Source organism: Heloderma suspectum, chromosome 4 (assembly GCF_057233095.1).
Source record: "Heloderma suspectum isolate Gila_16-S chromosome 4, 16-S_ref, whole genome shotgun sequence".
Taxonomy (NCBI): domain Eukaryota; kingdom Metazoa; phylum Chordata; class Lepidosauria; order Squamata; family Helodermatidae; genus Heloderma; species Heloderma suspectum.
In genome coordinates, this window is record NC_139461.1 from 8,512,188 (window position 1) to 8,526,709 (window position 14,522).

At 46.0% G+C, this 14,522-nt stretch overlaps 1 protein-coding gene across 1 annotated transcript in view; it reads right to left on the reverse strand.

The window, feature by feature from the left end:
• LOC146346522 (protein-glutamine gamma-glutamyltransferase E-like) overlaps window positions 1-10,186 on the reverse strand; it is a 37,040-nt gene extending 26,854 nt beyond the window's left edge. The window contains exons 1-2 of the mRNA XM_084851411.1: window positions 10,111-10,186; window positions 7,897-7,902 (exon numbers count right to left, since the gene is read on the reverse strand). Of these exons, the coding sequence (XP_084707537.1) occupies window positions 7,897-7,902; window positions 10,111-10,186 (82 nt within the window). The remainder of the gene's footprint in view (window positions 1-7,896; window positions 7,903-10,110) is intronic.
• Between the last annotated feature and the right edge of the window lie 4,336 nt (window positions 10,187-14,522).

The window sequence follows — 14,522 nt, forward strand, 5'->3', positions numbered from 1 at the left end:
CAACTCCTTCAGCACTGGAGTGATGTGATCTCGCCGGCGGCTGCCTTTAATCAGGCGAGCCACCGCGTTCTTTACCAGCTGCAGTTTCCGAACCGTCTTCAAGGGTAACCCCACGTAGAGCACATTACAGTAGTCTAAACGAGAGGAGACCAGGGCATGTACTACTGATGGGAGCAGATGGTCGGGAAGGAAGGGGCGCAGCCGCCGTATCAGATGGAGTTGATACAGCACTGTCCGGCTCACAGCTGACACCTGAGCCTCCATGGACAGCTGGGAGTCCAAAATGACCCCCAGGCTGCAGACCTGGTCTTTCAAGGGTAGCCGTACCCCATTCAACACCAGGTCAACATCCCCCAGCCTCCTCTTGTCTCCCACCAAAAGTACCTCGGTCTTGTCAGGGTTCAGCTTCAGCCTATTCCTCCCCATCCAGCCACTCACCGTCTCCAGACATTTGGACAGGGATTCTATGGCCAACCTTGGTGATGATTTAAATGAGAGGTAGAGCTGCATGTCATCCGCATATTGATGACACTGCACCCCAAACCTCCTGATGATAGCCCCCAGCGGCTTCACATAGATGTTAAATAGCATCGGGGAGAGGATGGAACCCTGTGGCACCCCAAAAGTAAGTGGCCACGGGTCCGAAACCTCCTCTCCCAGTGCTACCCTCTGGTACCTGCCGGAGAGGAAGGACCAGAACCACCGCAATACGGTGTCCCCAATGCCCAACCCCTCCAGGAGGTCCAGGAGGATACCGTGGTCAACATTATCAATAGCTGGATAATGTTCCAAATGCAATCAACATATGGACATTCTCCAAGGTTTGTTGGTGATTATGCACAATGGCTGGAGGGTTTTCAAAATAGAGTTGATATATGCATATTCCTCAAGGCCAGATGGGGATTGTCATCATGGTCAGACAATGTGTACAGTTTCCTTGTCATAAACAAATTATACGCTCATTTCCCATGAAATGTGGTGAATGCAGACAATGGATGGGTATTATGCAAATTAACCATTTGACTCACATTACCCCTCACACACACACACACACACACACACCCTATATATGTTTTGGACCACAACTCCCAGGTTTCCCAACCACTTGCTATGCTGGCAGGGGCTGATGGGAGTTGAAGTCCACAACGTCTGGAGAGAACCGGGTTGGGGAGGACTGGTCTAAGCTGCCACAATACTCTCTGTTGTTTTGCTGCAATCAGCCAACACAGCTGCCCCTCTGGACATTCCAACAGGATGGCCGACCCCTCTAATTCCTCACACCCACCCAGCTCCAGGCCTGCCTCCGAAAACACCTTCAGCCAGCACAGCATTCTGCTGGCTGCTGGTACTCACAAGCCATGATCTCTCGCTCTGCTGCTCTTTGGCTCCTCCTCTTTGGCTCTGGACAGTTGGCTCTGACTGGATGAAACTAGAGAGTTTTGAAAGCCTCTTATATAGACCCCAAGGGAGTCTCCTCCTCCTGTCCAAGCTCAAGGGACCGGGCGAGGATCACAGGTGACAGCGTGACACACATTCCTGAGAAGCTGCTGTTCTGACAGCTTATGCAAGAGGAGAGAAGTGACCCTGGACCTCAGTTCATTCTAGGGGGTGGGGAGAGGGGCTGATGACTGAGGTTGTGAGAACATTTGCATGCAGGGAGTGACTTCCAAGGAAGAAGGAATGGAACTTGAGTAAACAAGCTAACACTGAGAACTTCCTTATTCCTTACACAGGAAGCCTTCAGTGGCCTTCACTGAGCTCTCTGGAGCAGGTGACTGGACGGCAGATGCAGCACTGCTGAAATCTAAGGAGGCTCTGGATCCATGCAGCCACGAAGCCAGCCTTTCTCAATGGGGAACAGCATGATCGTGCAACCTCATCGCCCAAGCCTTACTGCATGTCTGACTTGCGTGAGATCCCAGCAGCCCTCACACTCAGTGGGAGGAGGCAGCTGGAGCTTCCTATGTGCCATTGTTCCAGCCACAACTCAGCTCTAGAGATGGGCAAAATGTGTGATATTCAAGCTCACCAAAAATTCGCACCAATATTGTAAACTAATGGCTTCAGCTATTGGGCAGTATAGAAATGGAAAGAGCGAGCGAGTGAGTGTATGAATGACCTTCTCCCAACATTAGCTCGCTCCTCATCTCTCTTTGATTTGTGCTTGCATTTGTGATCACTGTTGTGATCACTGTTTTCCACCAAAATGAAAAATTATGCAAAACAACTATTGAACGTGAAAATCGTGCAAAACCTTCCCCAATTTTCACAGATTTCCAAAATTGCACAAATTTTCCCCATAGACTAAAGTGTGGGTAACAGTTGTGCATTTTGAGAAAGCTGTGAAGTTTGAGAAAGTTGCACACTTTTCACGTACACATTGCCTAATGAAAATTTGGGAATTTGCAAACATTTTCAGAGGAAATGTCCTCCCATTTGCATTCAGGATTGCAAATGGGGTATTTTCAAGCCATTTGTGAACAAAATTCTCATATACCCCTGGTCAGCTCTTCTTTGAACCTTTTGCCAGAGAAACCAAGGGAAAGTCCATTTCTCACAGGCCACTCTCAGCCCACGTGTTTTTGCAGACATGTGGCAATGCAGTCAATCAAGGAGTCCTTGTAAAAAATTTGCTAGCTGATCACTCTGAGCTGAATTCTCATGAAAGTGGGAGGGATTTTCTCCACTTCCCCATCTTGTCTGGAGAAAGTGTAAAGGGTGTTGTGCATGTGTGTGTGCGTGCCTGTGTTTAATGCAGCAAAACATAACAAATTAAAGGAGGTGCTAGTAAAAGGTGGACCTCTGAGGACTTCAAAGTTCTGAAACTTTATCAAAGATGCCTGCGGGCTGGGCTGGCTAAGGCTGGGAAGGAAACATACTCTGCATATGCTTAGAAAGAACTTCTTGTATTTCCACTAGGTCATACGTTCTGACTCCCACCCCAATCAGCGTCTACTGTTCTTCTCCCTTTCACCTTTCTGGGTGAAACCTGGGGATTCTCCCTCCCTCCCTCCCTCCCTCTCCTGTCCACTGCTTTAAATTGCAACCTCTTCTCAGTGTCTCCCTAATGCCAACAAACTGAGGATTTTCTTTGAAAATTGCCAGGACAAGTGAGTTTCTGAGCATGAGTAGAGTGCCCTTCCATTACATCGAGATCGAGGGCCCTAAAGCTCTTTGAGCCTGAGCACCTTGTACATTACAGCAAAAATTAGACCTGTGCACAGACCACGCCAATTTGCTTCGGATGCCAATTCAGTCCTTCTGAATTGGCCCCGCATCGCTTCAGACTGATTTGGACCAATTTGATTCGCTTCCGATTTGGATCTAAAGTAAGATACAGATATGTGAGTTATTCAGATTTTGCATTTTCCCATTGACTTGCATTGGAAAACAGAAATGGCCATAACTTTTTCAGGCTTTATGATAAATACATGAAATGTGGGGACCTGGCAGTCTCTGTGGATGTGGTTTGATCAGCTGAATTTCAGACAGTTTGTTCCAGTAGTTTTTGTGCTAGGCACAGATATAATTTGCAGTTTCACCCAAACTCTCAAAGCGAAGAGCTATAACTCATCACTGTTTCCACATAGGGACATGAAATCTGGACACCATCTCTGTGCTCACAACATGGATCATGGAGATGGGGAACAGGAGGGGTTCTGGGGGCAGGGAGCCTTTTCTAGCCAGGCGAAATCACCCCTCTAGCTAAGAGACAGAGCGGGAGGCACCTCCCACTCTGCATTGGACACTTGTAAGCCTCCAGGTTTGGGGGCTTATGAGTAGCCAGGGCGCATCCCACAGGATTGGGCCCTTAGTACTTTAATATTTTAATCTTGTTAATGTTCTTGGTTTTTGGAACAGCTTTTGTTGTTCTACATTGTTGTACACCATGTTGATGGGTTTTTAGTAGATAAGACGGTAGATAAATGTTAATCAATAATGATAAATAATTAATCTCTTTTTATGCTAAGTTCGCAGCACAATGAAACTATGAGTGTGTTGCTCAATCTGTCACTGGGCCAGATCCCCATCTCCTGCACCTGCTTGCCAAAAGCAGAAGTTTAATGTTAGCTGTGGTTTTATTTCACAGTCAAGGACACTTTATCCAGAGTCTGCTTTAGGTGGGTCCCTACAAAGTTCATCCCACAGGGGAAACCCTGGTTCTTGGTTTTTGGCCACCTTCCTGAATTGAACAGCACAGTCACTTTATAAGAAAAAGCATGCATGCTTTATTTAAAAGGCATTAAGACAAAAGTGAAGAATAGGCAAGATGGTAATTTCTGACAAAGTTTAGAACGGGAGGAAGAAACAAGACATACATTATCATTATAGCTTTCGGCTAGTGGAATATCTGATGCTCCCATAATTACCCCATTCAATGTAGCAAAATTGGCAAAGGTGTGACCTGGAATCTGATCGGCTTCTGTACCTCTGGTATTCTGGCCTATTCCCACCTATCAGTCCTGTAGCCTATGTCATTTGTTTCTTTCAAAGTTCTTATGACCATGACCGCTCCCAGGAAGTCCTCTAGATTAGGGATGGCAGAGAATTCCGCCACAGATTCCAGTGAGGCCGGATTCTTTAGAATCCGGCTCCCTGGAATCCATGGCGGAAAAGCCTCCTGCCCCTCGCCCCCCCGCAGAATCCCCCCGGGATGGCACTTACCTGGGGCGGATGTGGCGGATTCTGTGGCAGCGGCGGTTCTGGCAGCGGCGGTGGCGGCTGGTCTCCTGGCTGGCTGTGGCTGGGCTGCTGCCACCGCCATTGCCGTCCTTGCAGCCATGATAGGCTACGTAAGAATTTACGTAGCCTATCACGGCTGGGCAAAAAACCCACACCAGCATACGCAAATGGCGGCAGCTACGGCGGCTGCCATTTGCGTTCCCCATTTTTCGCCGATTTATCTTACGTAAATATTTACGTAAAATAAAACAGCGAAAAAAAGGGGAACGCAAATAGCGTAGTGGATGATATTTGCGTTCCTTTATTTTTTGCCATTCTAGCCTAGGTAAATATTTATGTAGGCTAGAATGGCGAAAAATAAAGGAACGCAAATAGCATCCACTACGCTATTTGCGTTCCCCTTTTTTTCGCCGTTTTATCTTACATAAATATTTACGTATGATAAATTGGCGAAAAATAGGGAACGCAAATGGCGGCCGCTGTAGCTGCCGCCATTTGCGAATGCTGGGGTGTTTTTTTTTGCCCAGCCGTGATAGGCTACGTAAAGACTTACATAGCTTATCACGGCTGCCTGGCTGGATGCAAATGGCGGCTGCTACGGCAGCTGCCATTTGCGATTGCACCAGCCAGTCCGCGCGTGGCCAGAAATCCGGCTGCGGACGGCCCTGGCTGGCTGCTCCGCAGAGCTGCCGTGGAGCACAGCTGGCCGTCGAGGATTCCGGGGGGGAGGACCGGATCGCCTCCCCCCCGTCAAGGATTCCGGGGGGTGGGACGGAGAGCCTCCCCCCCCATGAACAGAATCCGCGAAAAGGTAAGTGGCTTTCATACATCCCTACTATAGATTGCTAGACTGGAGAAAACATCTGTTTGTCCCTTTTGTACCTATTTTTTAATTAACACATCAGCAAGTGTCTTGACTCTTGTCCTTGTACCTTCCTGGGCCCTTCTTCTTATGACCTTTCCATTCCCTTGCCATCTTAGGCAAACTAGATTTTTGGGGCCAGGCTGTTGCTAAAGCTGTGCTATGCAACTTTTGATAGGCTTTTGGACCTATACTAATACTTGCATGCTAGCAATATGATTATTATGATAATATGTGATTAATAGAGATTATTTATGTGGTTGGATTTGTGTATATGTTTTAGCACCTCCATTCCTCAATAAAATCATATGATTGGAAGGGCCCTTGAAGGTCACTCAGTCCAACCCCCTGCTCTGTGCAGGATAGCCACAGGTAAAGTATTCTTCCTTACTACTCATCTACATGTCACACCCAGGGTTTTGGTTAGTGTGGGGTTTTTTTTGTTTTTTTTTGCTTTTTGCTTTTAACCCTGAAACAAAATTGACAAGATTCAGAACAGATAAAAGGAAATATTTCTTTACACCGTGGATAATTAAAGTGTGGAATTCACTTCCACAAGATGTAGTGATGGCCACCAATTGGGATGGCTTTAAAAGGGGATTGGACAAATTCATGAGGGATAAGGCTATCAATGGCTATTATTCCTGATTTGTGTGTTATTTAATTAATTAATTAATTAATTAATTAATTATTACATTTCTATACCACCCAATAGCCAAAGATCTCTGGGGGGTTCAGAACAATTAAAAACATAGAATACCATTTAAGAGAAAAACAAAAGTTTCAACCTTCCATATAAAATAAAAATAACTGATCTTAGGGTCTAGGCAAGTGTATATGGATGGAGATGATCTTCAGGAAATCTGGCCCCAAACCATTTAAGGCTTTGAATATTAATACCAGCACTTTGAATTAGGCTTGGGCATGGACTGGCAGCCAGTGCAGATGGAAAAATACTGCCATGATATGATCCTGTTGGCCAGTCCTCGTTAACAGTCTTGCTGCCCTATTTTGGACCAGCTGACGTTTCTGGACTATTTTCAAAGGCAGCTCAACATAGAATGCATTGCATCATTCCAGGCTACATGCTACCTCCAGTAAGAGAGGCAGTATGTCCATATACAACAGTTGCTGGAGAACACATGTGGGAAGGTGCTGTTGCAGTCTTGTCTTACTTGTGGATTTCCAACAGGCTGCTGGTTGGCTGCTGTGTGAACAGAATGCAGGACTAGATGGGCCTTGGTCTGATGAGAACATAAGAACATAAGGAAAGCCTGCTGGATCAGGCCAAGGGTCAATCTCATCCACCATTCTGTTCTTATGTTCTTACACCTCCTCTAAATGCTAGCTGTGTTTTCCCTTGGAACTAGTGATACTGGAGAAATCTGCTGCAGACTGGGGATGGTAAAGAAATCCTTTGCAGACTCCAATGAGGCCAGATTCCAAAGAATCCAGTCTCCGGAATCCACGGCGGAGCGGCTTCACTCACCTCCAGCTCCAGAGGATTTTGCACTGAGCAGGCCTTCTCCCTAGACCAGGTTTTGATCTGATATTTGAGTTTATTGGCTAACCAGTTTCATTGTTCCTTGTCTTGTTTTAGTTGAGTCATCTGTTTTGCTGCATCCTGGATGAAAGGGCTTTACTGTCTCAGTTTGTCCACAATGCTTGGAACACTGAGATTCTCAGAATTAGCATGGGCGTAACTGTGGCAGGGAATGCAGATGCAGCTTTGCTCAGGTACCTTCAGTCCAAAGGGCAGGATTCTTGGCAGTAACAACCTTACAATGGGGAGCAAGCACTATCAGATTCTGAGATAAAGGCCAATAATTATTGAACTTATATAATAAACTAAGGCCAGATGAAAAGAGAATTAGAAATGCAGCACTTTGGAACTTGTATTGGGTAGCAAAATCACTGAGCTGTGTTATGAGGTATCCCCAAATGATGCTGATCTGGAGAGATCCAGGCAGTATCTGGATGGAGACTAGGGTGTTTTGGTCTTGGAGAAGAACAGAAAAGCAGGTCCCATAGGATACTGAGGCCTTGCACCACCCAAGTGCATGTCCAGACTACTTGCATAAACCTTCTGGCCAGCCACTGTGCTCTGACTGCCTCAATTCCTCAGTTAACCCTTGCAAATTTTAGATCGTGCCTCAGGACAACAACCACAGAAGCTCTCACCATGTAAATTCTTTACTCTGATTTCTAACCTTGTTTCAGCCAAATAGTATAAAAAATAAATAATTCAATGTCTTTCCAGCTGTAAAACCCTGAAAGCCCAATGTCTACAGGACTCTTCTGTCACCTCTGTTTAAGACCATCACCAAAATCCCCCTGGCTACCTTGCTCACCTGGACCTGTGAAAGCCAGAAATATACACCCATCAACTCCTATCTTTGCCTCACATCAAAAAAGAAAGAGAATCCCATAGTCTTCTTTCTTCCCTTAATCCCTGACACCTAAAAATCCATTTTCCAACATCCATGAGTGGTCTTAGAAGAAAGGTTTGTTTTGTTTTATTTTCTTTATTAAAATCCTGAGAGAAGAGTGATAGAAACAGCAACCCAAATTCATAAAACACACAGAGTGGAGGTAAGGAAGGAGGACTGACCTACATTCTCAGCCACTGGAAGCCAGCGCTGATCAGGAGTTCACACACAGCCTCACATGCTTTTCAAACAAGGCCCTCCAATCAGATTCACTGCAGCAGCAGTTGAGCCTATGTATGTACTGAGGCATGCTTGTGAGGGAGCCAGCTGTCTGAACATGAGGAGACCCAGTTGTGAAGCATCTCAGCCCCAGGGACAAAGCATCAGCAAACAAGCGAGTTCAGCAACTGTGCGAGTTCAGCAACAGGAGAAGGAAGCCAGGGTGGTGAACTCTTTCCTCCCTACTCCATACTCACAGTAAGTAACTATAAATATACCACTACAACTAATTTCCCCACCTTCTAGTAATTACTAAGTTTTCCAGGGAAAACACACCCATTAACAACAACAACAACAAACAGTTATGAAGGTAGAAAGTCAGCAGAGGGGCAGAGGCTATCATTATTCCACTGAATGCCACATGTACAACTATCTGCTTGCTGGACAGAAATCGTGGGTGTGTCCTCAGTGTAATGAGCTTCTGGATCTCAAGAAACAAGTTAGTTCCCTTGAAGCCAAGGTTACTGACCTGACCTGGAGAAGCTAAGAGAGGCAGAGAGGTTGGTCATGAGACCTTCAGGAACCCATTAGCTGTGTCCCACTCTCAGGGTGACAGCTCCTCTGCTGTCATGGAGAATTAGGGATGTACGAAAGTCACTTACCTTCTCGAAAGCTGACATTCGCGGTGGGGGGGAGGCACTCCGTCCCTCTCCCCGAAATTCTCTCCGGCTGGCTCCACTCTGCGGTGATTCTGCAGAGCTGCTGACTGGGGCCACCCGCAGCTGGACATCCGGCCACTGGGCAGCCTTTGTTGTTGTTCAGTCGTTAAGTCATGTCTGACACTTCGTGACCCCATGGACCACAGCACGCCAGGACTTCCTGTCCTCTGCTCTTTCCTGGAGTGTGCTCAGGTTCCTATTCATTGCATTGGTGATGCTGTCTAGCCATCTCATCCTCTGCCGTCCTCTTCTCCTTTTGCCTTCAATCTTTCCTAGCATCAGGGTCTTTTCCAGGGAGTTTTCTCTTCACAGTTGGTGGCCAAAATATTTGAGCTTCAGCTTCAGTATCTGTCCTTCCAATGAGCAGTCAGGGTTGATTTCCTTTAGGATTGACTGATCTGACCTCCTTGGAGTCCAGGGGACTCATAAGAGTCTTCTCCAGCACCACAGTTCGAAAGCATCAATTCTTCAGTGCTCAGCCTTCCTTATAGTCCAGCTCTCACAGCCATACGTTACTACTGGGAAAGCCATAGCTTTGATTAGACAGACCTTTGTCGGCAAGGTGATGTCTCTGCTTCTTACTATGCTGTCTAGGTTTGCCATAGCTTTCCCCTGAAGGAGCAAGCGTCTTTTAATTTCATGGCTACAGTCACCATCTTGGAGCCCCAGAAAATAAAATCTGTCACTGCTTTCCATTTTTTCCCCATCTATATGCCAGGAAGTGATGGTGCCAGATGCCATGATCTTAGTTTTTTTAATGTTGAGTTTCAAACCAGCGTTTGCACTCTCCACTTTGACCTGCTGGGCAGCCTTCAGGGATGCAAATGGTGGCTGCTGTAGCTGCCGCCATTTGCGTCCCTGTATTTTGCCGTGATAGGCTATGTAAATATTTATGATCAAAATTCCCACTACCACAAGCCGCCATTTGCGTCCCTGTGGAAGCTGTGATAGGCTGCGTAGTGGCCGCCATTTGCACCCATCTCTTTTGCCGTAATAGCCTACGTAAATATTTACGTAGGCTATCACGGCCAAAAAGAAAGGAACGCAAATGGCGGCCGCCGTAGCTGCTGCCATTTGCGTTCCCTTATTTTTGCTGTAATAGGCTATGTAAATACTTATGCAGCCTATCATGGCTTCCACAGGGATGCAAATGGTGGCTTGTGGTAGTGGGAGTTTTGATCATTAGACAGATAGACACCTGGGTTTGTGATGGACATGGAGACTGCATGGTGAATAGCCTGCCTGGTGCGAAGGTTACAGATATCATGTGCCATCTCGATAGTCTAGTAGATAGTGCTGAGGTGGAGTCAGTGGTTGTGGTCCATGTTGGTACCAACAACATGGAAAAATGTAGTCATGAGGTCCTGGAAGCCAAATTTAGGCTTCTAGGTAGGAGGTTGAAATCCAGGACCACCAAGGTGGCTTTCTCTGAATGCTACCTGTTCCATTTGCAGAGCCAGCTAGACAGGTGAAGCTGAGGAGTCTCAATGCGTGGATGAGACGGTGGTGTGGGGAGGAAGGGTTCAGATTTGTTAGGCACCGGGGACCATTCTGGGACAAGTTGGGCCCATACAAGAGGGATGGGCTCCACTTGAGCCAGAATGGAACCAGACTACTGGAGCTAAACATAAAGAGGGTGGCAGAGCAGCTTTTAATCTAAACCCAGGGGGAAAGCTGACAGGAGATGGGAAGCATCTGGTTCAGATCACATCATCCCAAGGGGATGAAGATTAAAATGTTTTTCATTGCCCAAATGTAGAAGGGAAGGAAATAGTCCAGGAGCACATGGCAGAACATAATAGCCAATCAAAGGGGCCAAAGTCCCATAGCAAAAGATGCACACGCCAGAGGCATCTGGGGAAGGACACCATGTACTGGTATTTTTATGCAAATGCTAGAAGCCTCCAAGATACAAACTCTATCAGAAGGACAGGGAAGGGCATGCTGGGGGAGGTGTTGCCCTATACATCAAAGAGGGCATAGTGTTGAGTGGACTAGAACATCTAAAAGGGGTAGGCTGTTCTACAGAATCCCTGTGGGTGACAGTACCAGGGTCCAAAACTAATTTAGTGCTAGGAACGTGCTATCGTCCCCCAGACCAAAATGCTCAGGGTGACCTTGAGATGGAAAATGAAATCAGGGAGGCCTTGAAATGAGGAAGTGTTGTAATAATGGGCAAGTACAAATATGGGCAGCTTCAATTACACCCGAATTGGCTGGATAAATGCATGTTCCAGTCATGACAAAGAGGTTAAATTGCTTAATGCCCTAAACAATTGTGCCCTAGAACAGCTGGTCATGGAACTGACCAGAGGCAAAGCGATCTTGGATTGTGTCGCCTAGGAGGTAGTATGAGATGTAAATGTTGTTGAACCAACTGGAAACAGTAACACTGTGCTATCAGATTTAATATATATTTAAGTGGATAATTGTCCAAGAAGTCCAACATGTGGCTTCAAAAGAGGAAACTTCTCTAAAATGAGGGAGCTGGTGAAAAAGAAGTTAAAAGGGGGAGTCAAGAGGATTAAATCCCATCACTCAAAACCACAGTAAGAGAAACGCAGCTAAAATACACTTCAAAACTAACCATAAATGTCAGAAGCAAAAGCTCCAAATCTTAAATGTGTCTTTTTGTTCATAATCCCTCACCATGGATTCAGTTCGAATCTGGTCATGGAGCTTGTTTGGGCTTTTGATTGGCCATTGTACACACAGAGGTCTGGACTTCTCTGACTGTTGCCCACCTTCAACTACATCAGCTATTGACCTCATTTTCCAGAGGAGACTAGTTTCCATCAAAGCCTCCTGAACTCTGCCTGTGTTATTTTTGTGAAAGTGGATCTAACTGCACAAGTGGGCCATTTCCTATTCTTGAACTTTGCTAGGTGTGTATTCTGGTGAAAATTCCTTAGCCCTAAGCTAAGCAATCTAAGGGCACAATCCTGTGCATGTTTAGGCAGAGAAAAGGCCTACAACTCCCAGCATGTCCCAGCCAGCCATGCTAAACATGCATTGGATTGTGCCCTAATTGACCTAACTTCCCTCTACCCGAACAAAATATACTTAGATATATTGATAGGACAATATATCTTTAATCTATGTGCGCTAATCTATGTGATTATTAATTAATTAATTAATTATATTTACATACCGCTCCACATGAAAGATTTCAGAGCAGTGAACAATAAGATAAAAAAAAAATAAAACCCCATAAGTAAAACAATTAAAACATTTTAAAAGAACAGGTTCAAAATGATCAAGGACATAAAATTTCTACATGGAACTATATGCCAATGTAATCCCCCTACAGCTGCATATTAAACTTTTGACCCCAGCAGCTGTGGACTCCCCCCCTCTGTTTGGACACACATCGCCTGGATGGACACTCTGGGCTTCAGAATCAGCTGCCCACCATAATGGTCTCAAAGGTATTGGTAGGATTGTCAGAGAATTCCGCCATGGATCTTGGTGAGGCCGAATGCCAGTGCATTTGGCCCCCTGAAATCTGTGGCGGAATGAAGCCCCCCCGCCCCACCACCCTGCGAAAGGCGCACGAAATGGAGCACTTACCTGGTGCCGTTTGCGCTGCTTTGCGAATGGCAGCCGCATCTGCGGCTGCCATTCACTTCTTTGTTATTGCCGTGATAGGCTACATAAATACTTACGTAGCCTATTACGGCTAATGCAGGGACGCCATTTGCATCCCTGCGGAGGCTGTGATAGGCTACGTAAGTATTTATGTAGCCTATCACGGCAAAAAAAGGGAACGCAAATGGCGGCCATCATAGCCGCTGCCATTTGCGTTCCCATTTTTTTGTCGTGATAGGCTACATAAATATTTATGTAGCCTATCACGGCCAAAAACAGGAACGCGAATGGCGGCCGCCATAGCAGCCGCCATTTGCATCCACAGGCTCCACACGCCTGCAAATGCACCTGGCTGGCGGCTCCATGGAGTTGCCGCAGAGTGGAGCCGGTTGGGTTAGCATTTCGGGGGGAGGTGCGAAGTGCCTCCCTCCCACCGCAAATCACCCCTGAGAAAAGGTAAGTGACTGCCATACATCCCTAGGCATTGGTGTGTTGAAATTTTTCACAGGAGAAATTGTCAATCAGATGTTTGGTCCCGCTCCTGGTGGGAGCGACCTCAAGCTGGACCCTGGAGGTGGTCTTGGCCTTCACTGGTGGCACTCTGTGGAGGAGGAGCAAAGGGGCTAGTCAGCCAAGAGCTTTAGCTATGAGAAGAGCTCAGGAACCACCATGGCTGGGGAGGGCCTTGTCTTACCTGCACAGCTTTCAAAAGTTCAGTTTTTAAAAGCTGCACATTCAAAATTTGTGTTTTTTGAGAAAGTTAGGCACTCACTCCCATTCGCATTTACAGTCTTTTTTCCCCCGAATATGAAAACTCTATATTTTGAAAAGGAAAATGTGGGGTTTTTTTTGTGTACGCCCCCCCCCGACTAAAGCATGAAAATGCTTTAAAAAAATGCACAGTTTAAAGTGAACATTTTGTCAAGAAATATGCATGTTTCAAATATGATCACAAGTTTGGGAATGTGCAAGGTTTGTCAGGAAAATGTGCTCATATTAATATTCTGGATTATGACTAGGGTAATAACTGATGATGTGAGAACATTCAGAAAATTCGAGTACATCCCTATTCTCTATGGGGAGCTGATATCACAGGAGATTGGATCCCATTATGGCATGAATCCCCTTCCCTCTCAGTACCTGCCTCCATTGTGAATAGTTCCACATCCTTTTGCAAAGCAGTGAGAAAAACTGAAAAGTGGTGGTGGGATATTTCGTAGGGGGCCAACACATCTGTGGACCACACTCCTTCTGTTTCACATGAGCACTCCTTTCAACGTGCCCAAGAGCAGTTGGCCTCTGGACCTCATGGGCTGACCCATGCGCCACTGCCTGCCACTCTTGCCTCCCCGCAGTGAAATGGGACCATCCTGCAAATGGTCTGGGGCTGGGGCTCCAGAACAACAGAAGAGCCAAAAGGCCAATGTAGTGCAGCATTCTGTTCCTACAGTGGACAACCAGATGCGTTCGTGGGAGGACATGAGTGCAACAGCACCTGTCCTAGAAAGGGAACACTGTTACCACTCAACTATCAGACACACACACATGCAGAAACACACACAATGTATATATTACTCTACATCAATAAAATATCCAAGTGGTGAACAATAAAAGGGAAATAATAATAATTATTATCATCTTTTGGCTGATGATTGACTGGACTGCCAATGTTTCAGTGAGACCCAGATCCAGTGAGAGAGTGACTGCACAGCCCCTTTGCCCGTAGCCTTTGTTCCGCCTCTCTGAACAGCGGTCATAGTGGCTCACCCTGCGGGAGGATCATGAGAACCTCACTGCAAAGTTTTATTAAAAGGCATATTCTTAAAATATTTTAATATTTTATTACTTCAATCAAACATTCTTTTCTGTTAGTTTTACATTTTAAGATTCATGTATTTGCTGTTTGCTTTTACTGTGTGCTTCTTGTGTTCAAAATGAACTGAAGACTTATTCAATAGAATTTGACTTGGCATTGTAAAGTTTGGTGAAGTGCAAATTTTGTATGGTAACTGAGTTTTTGAT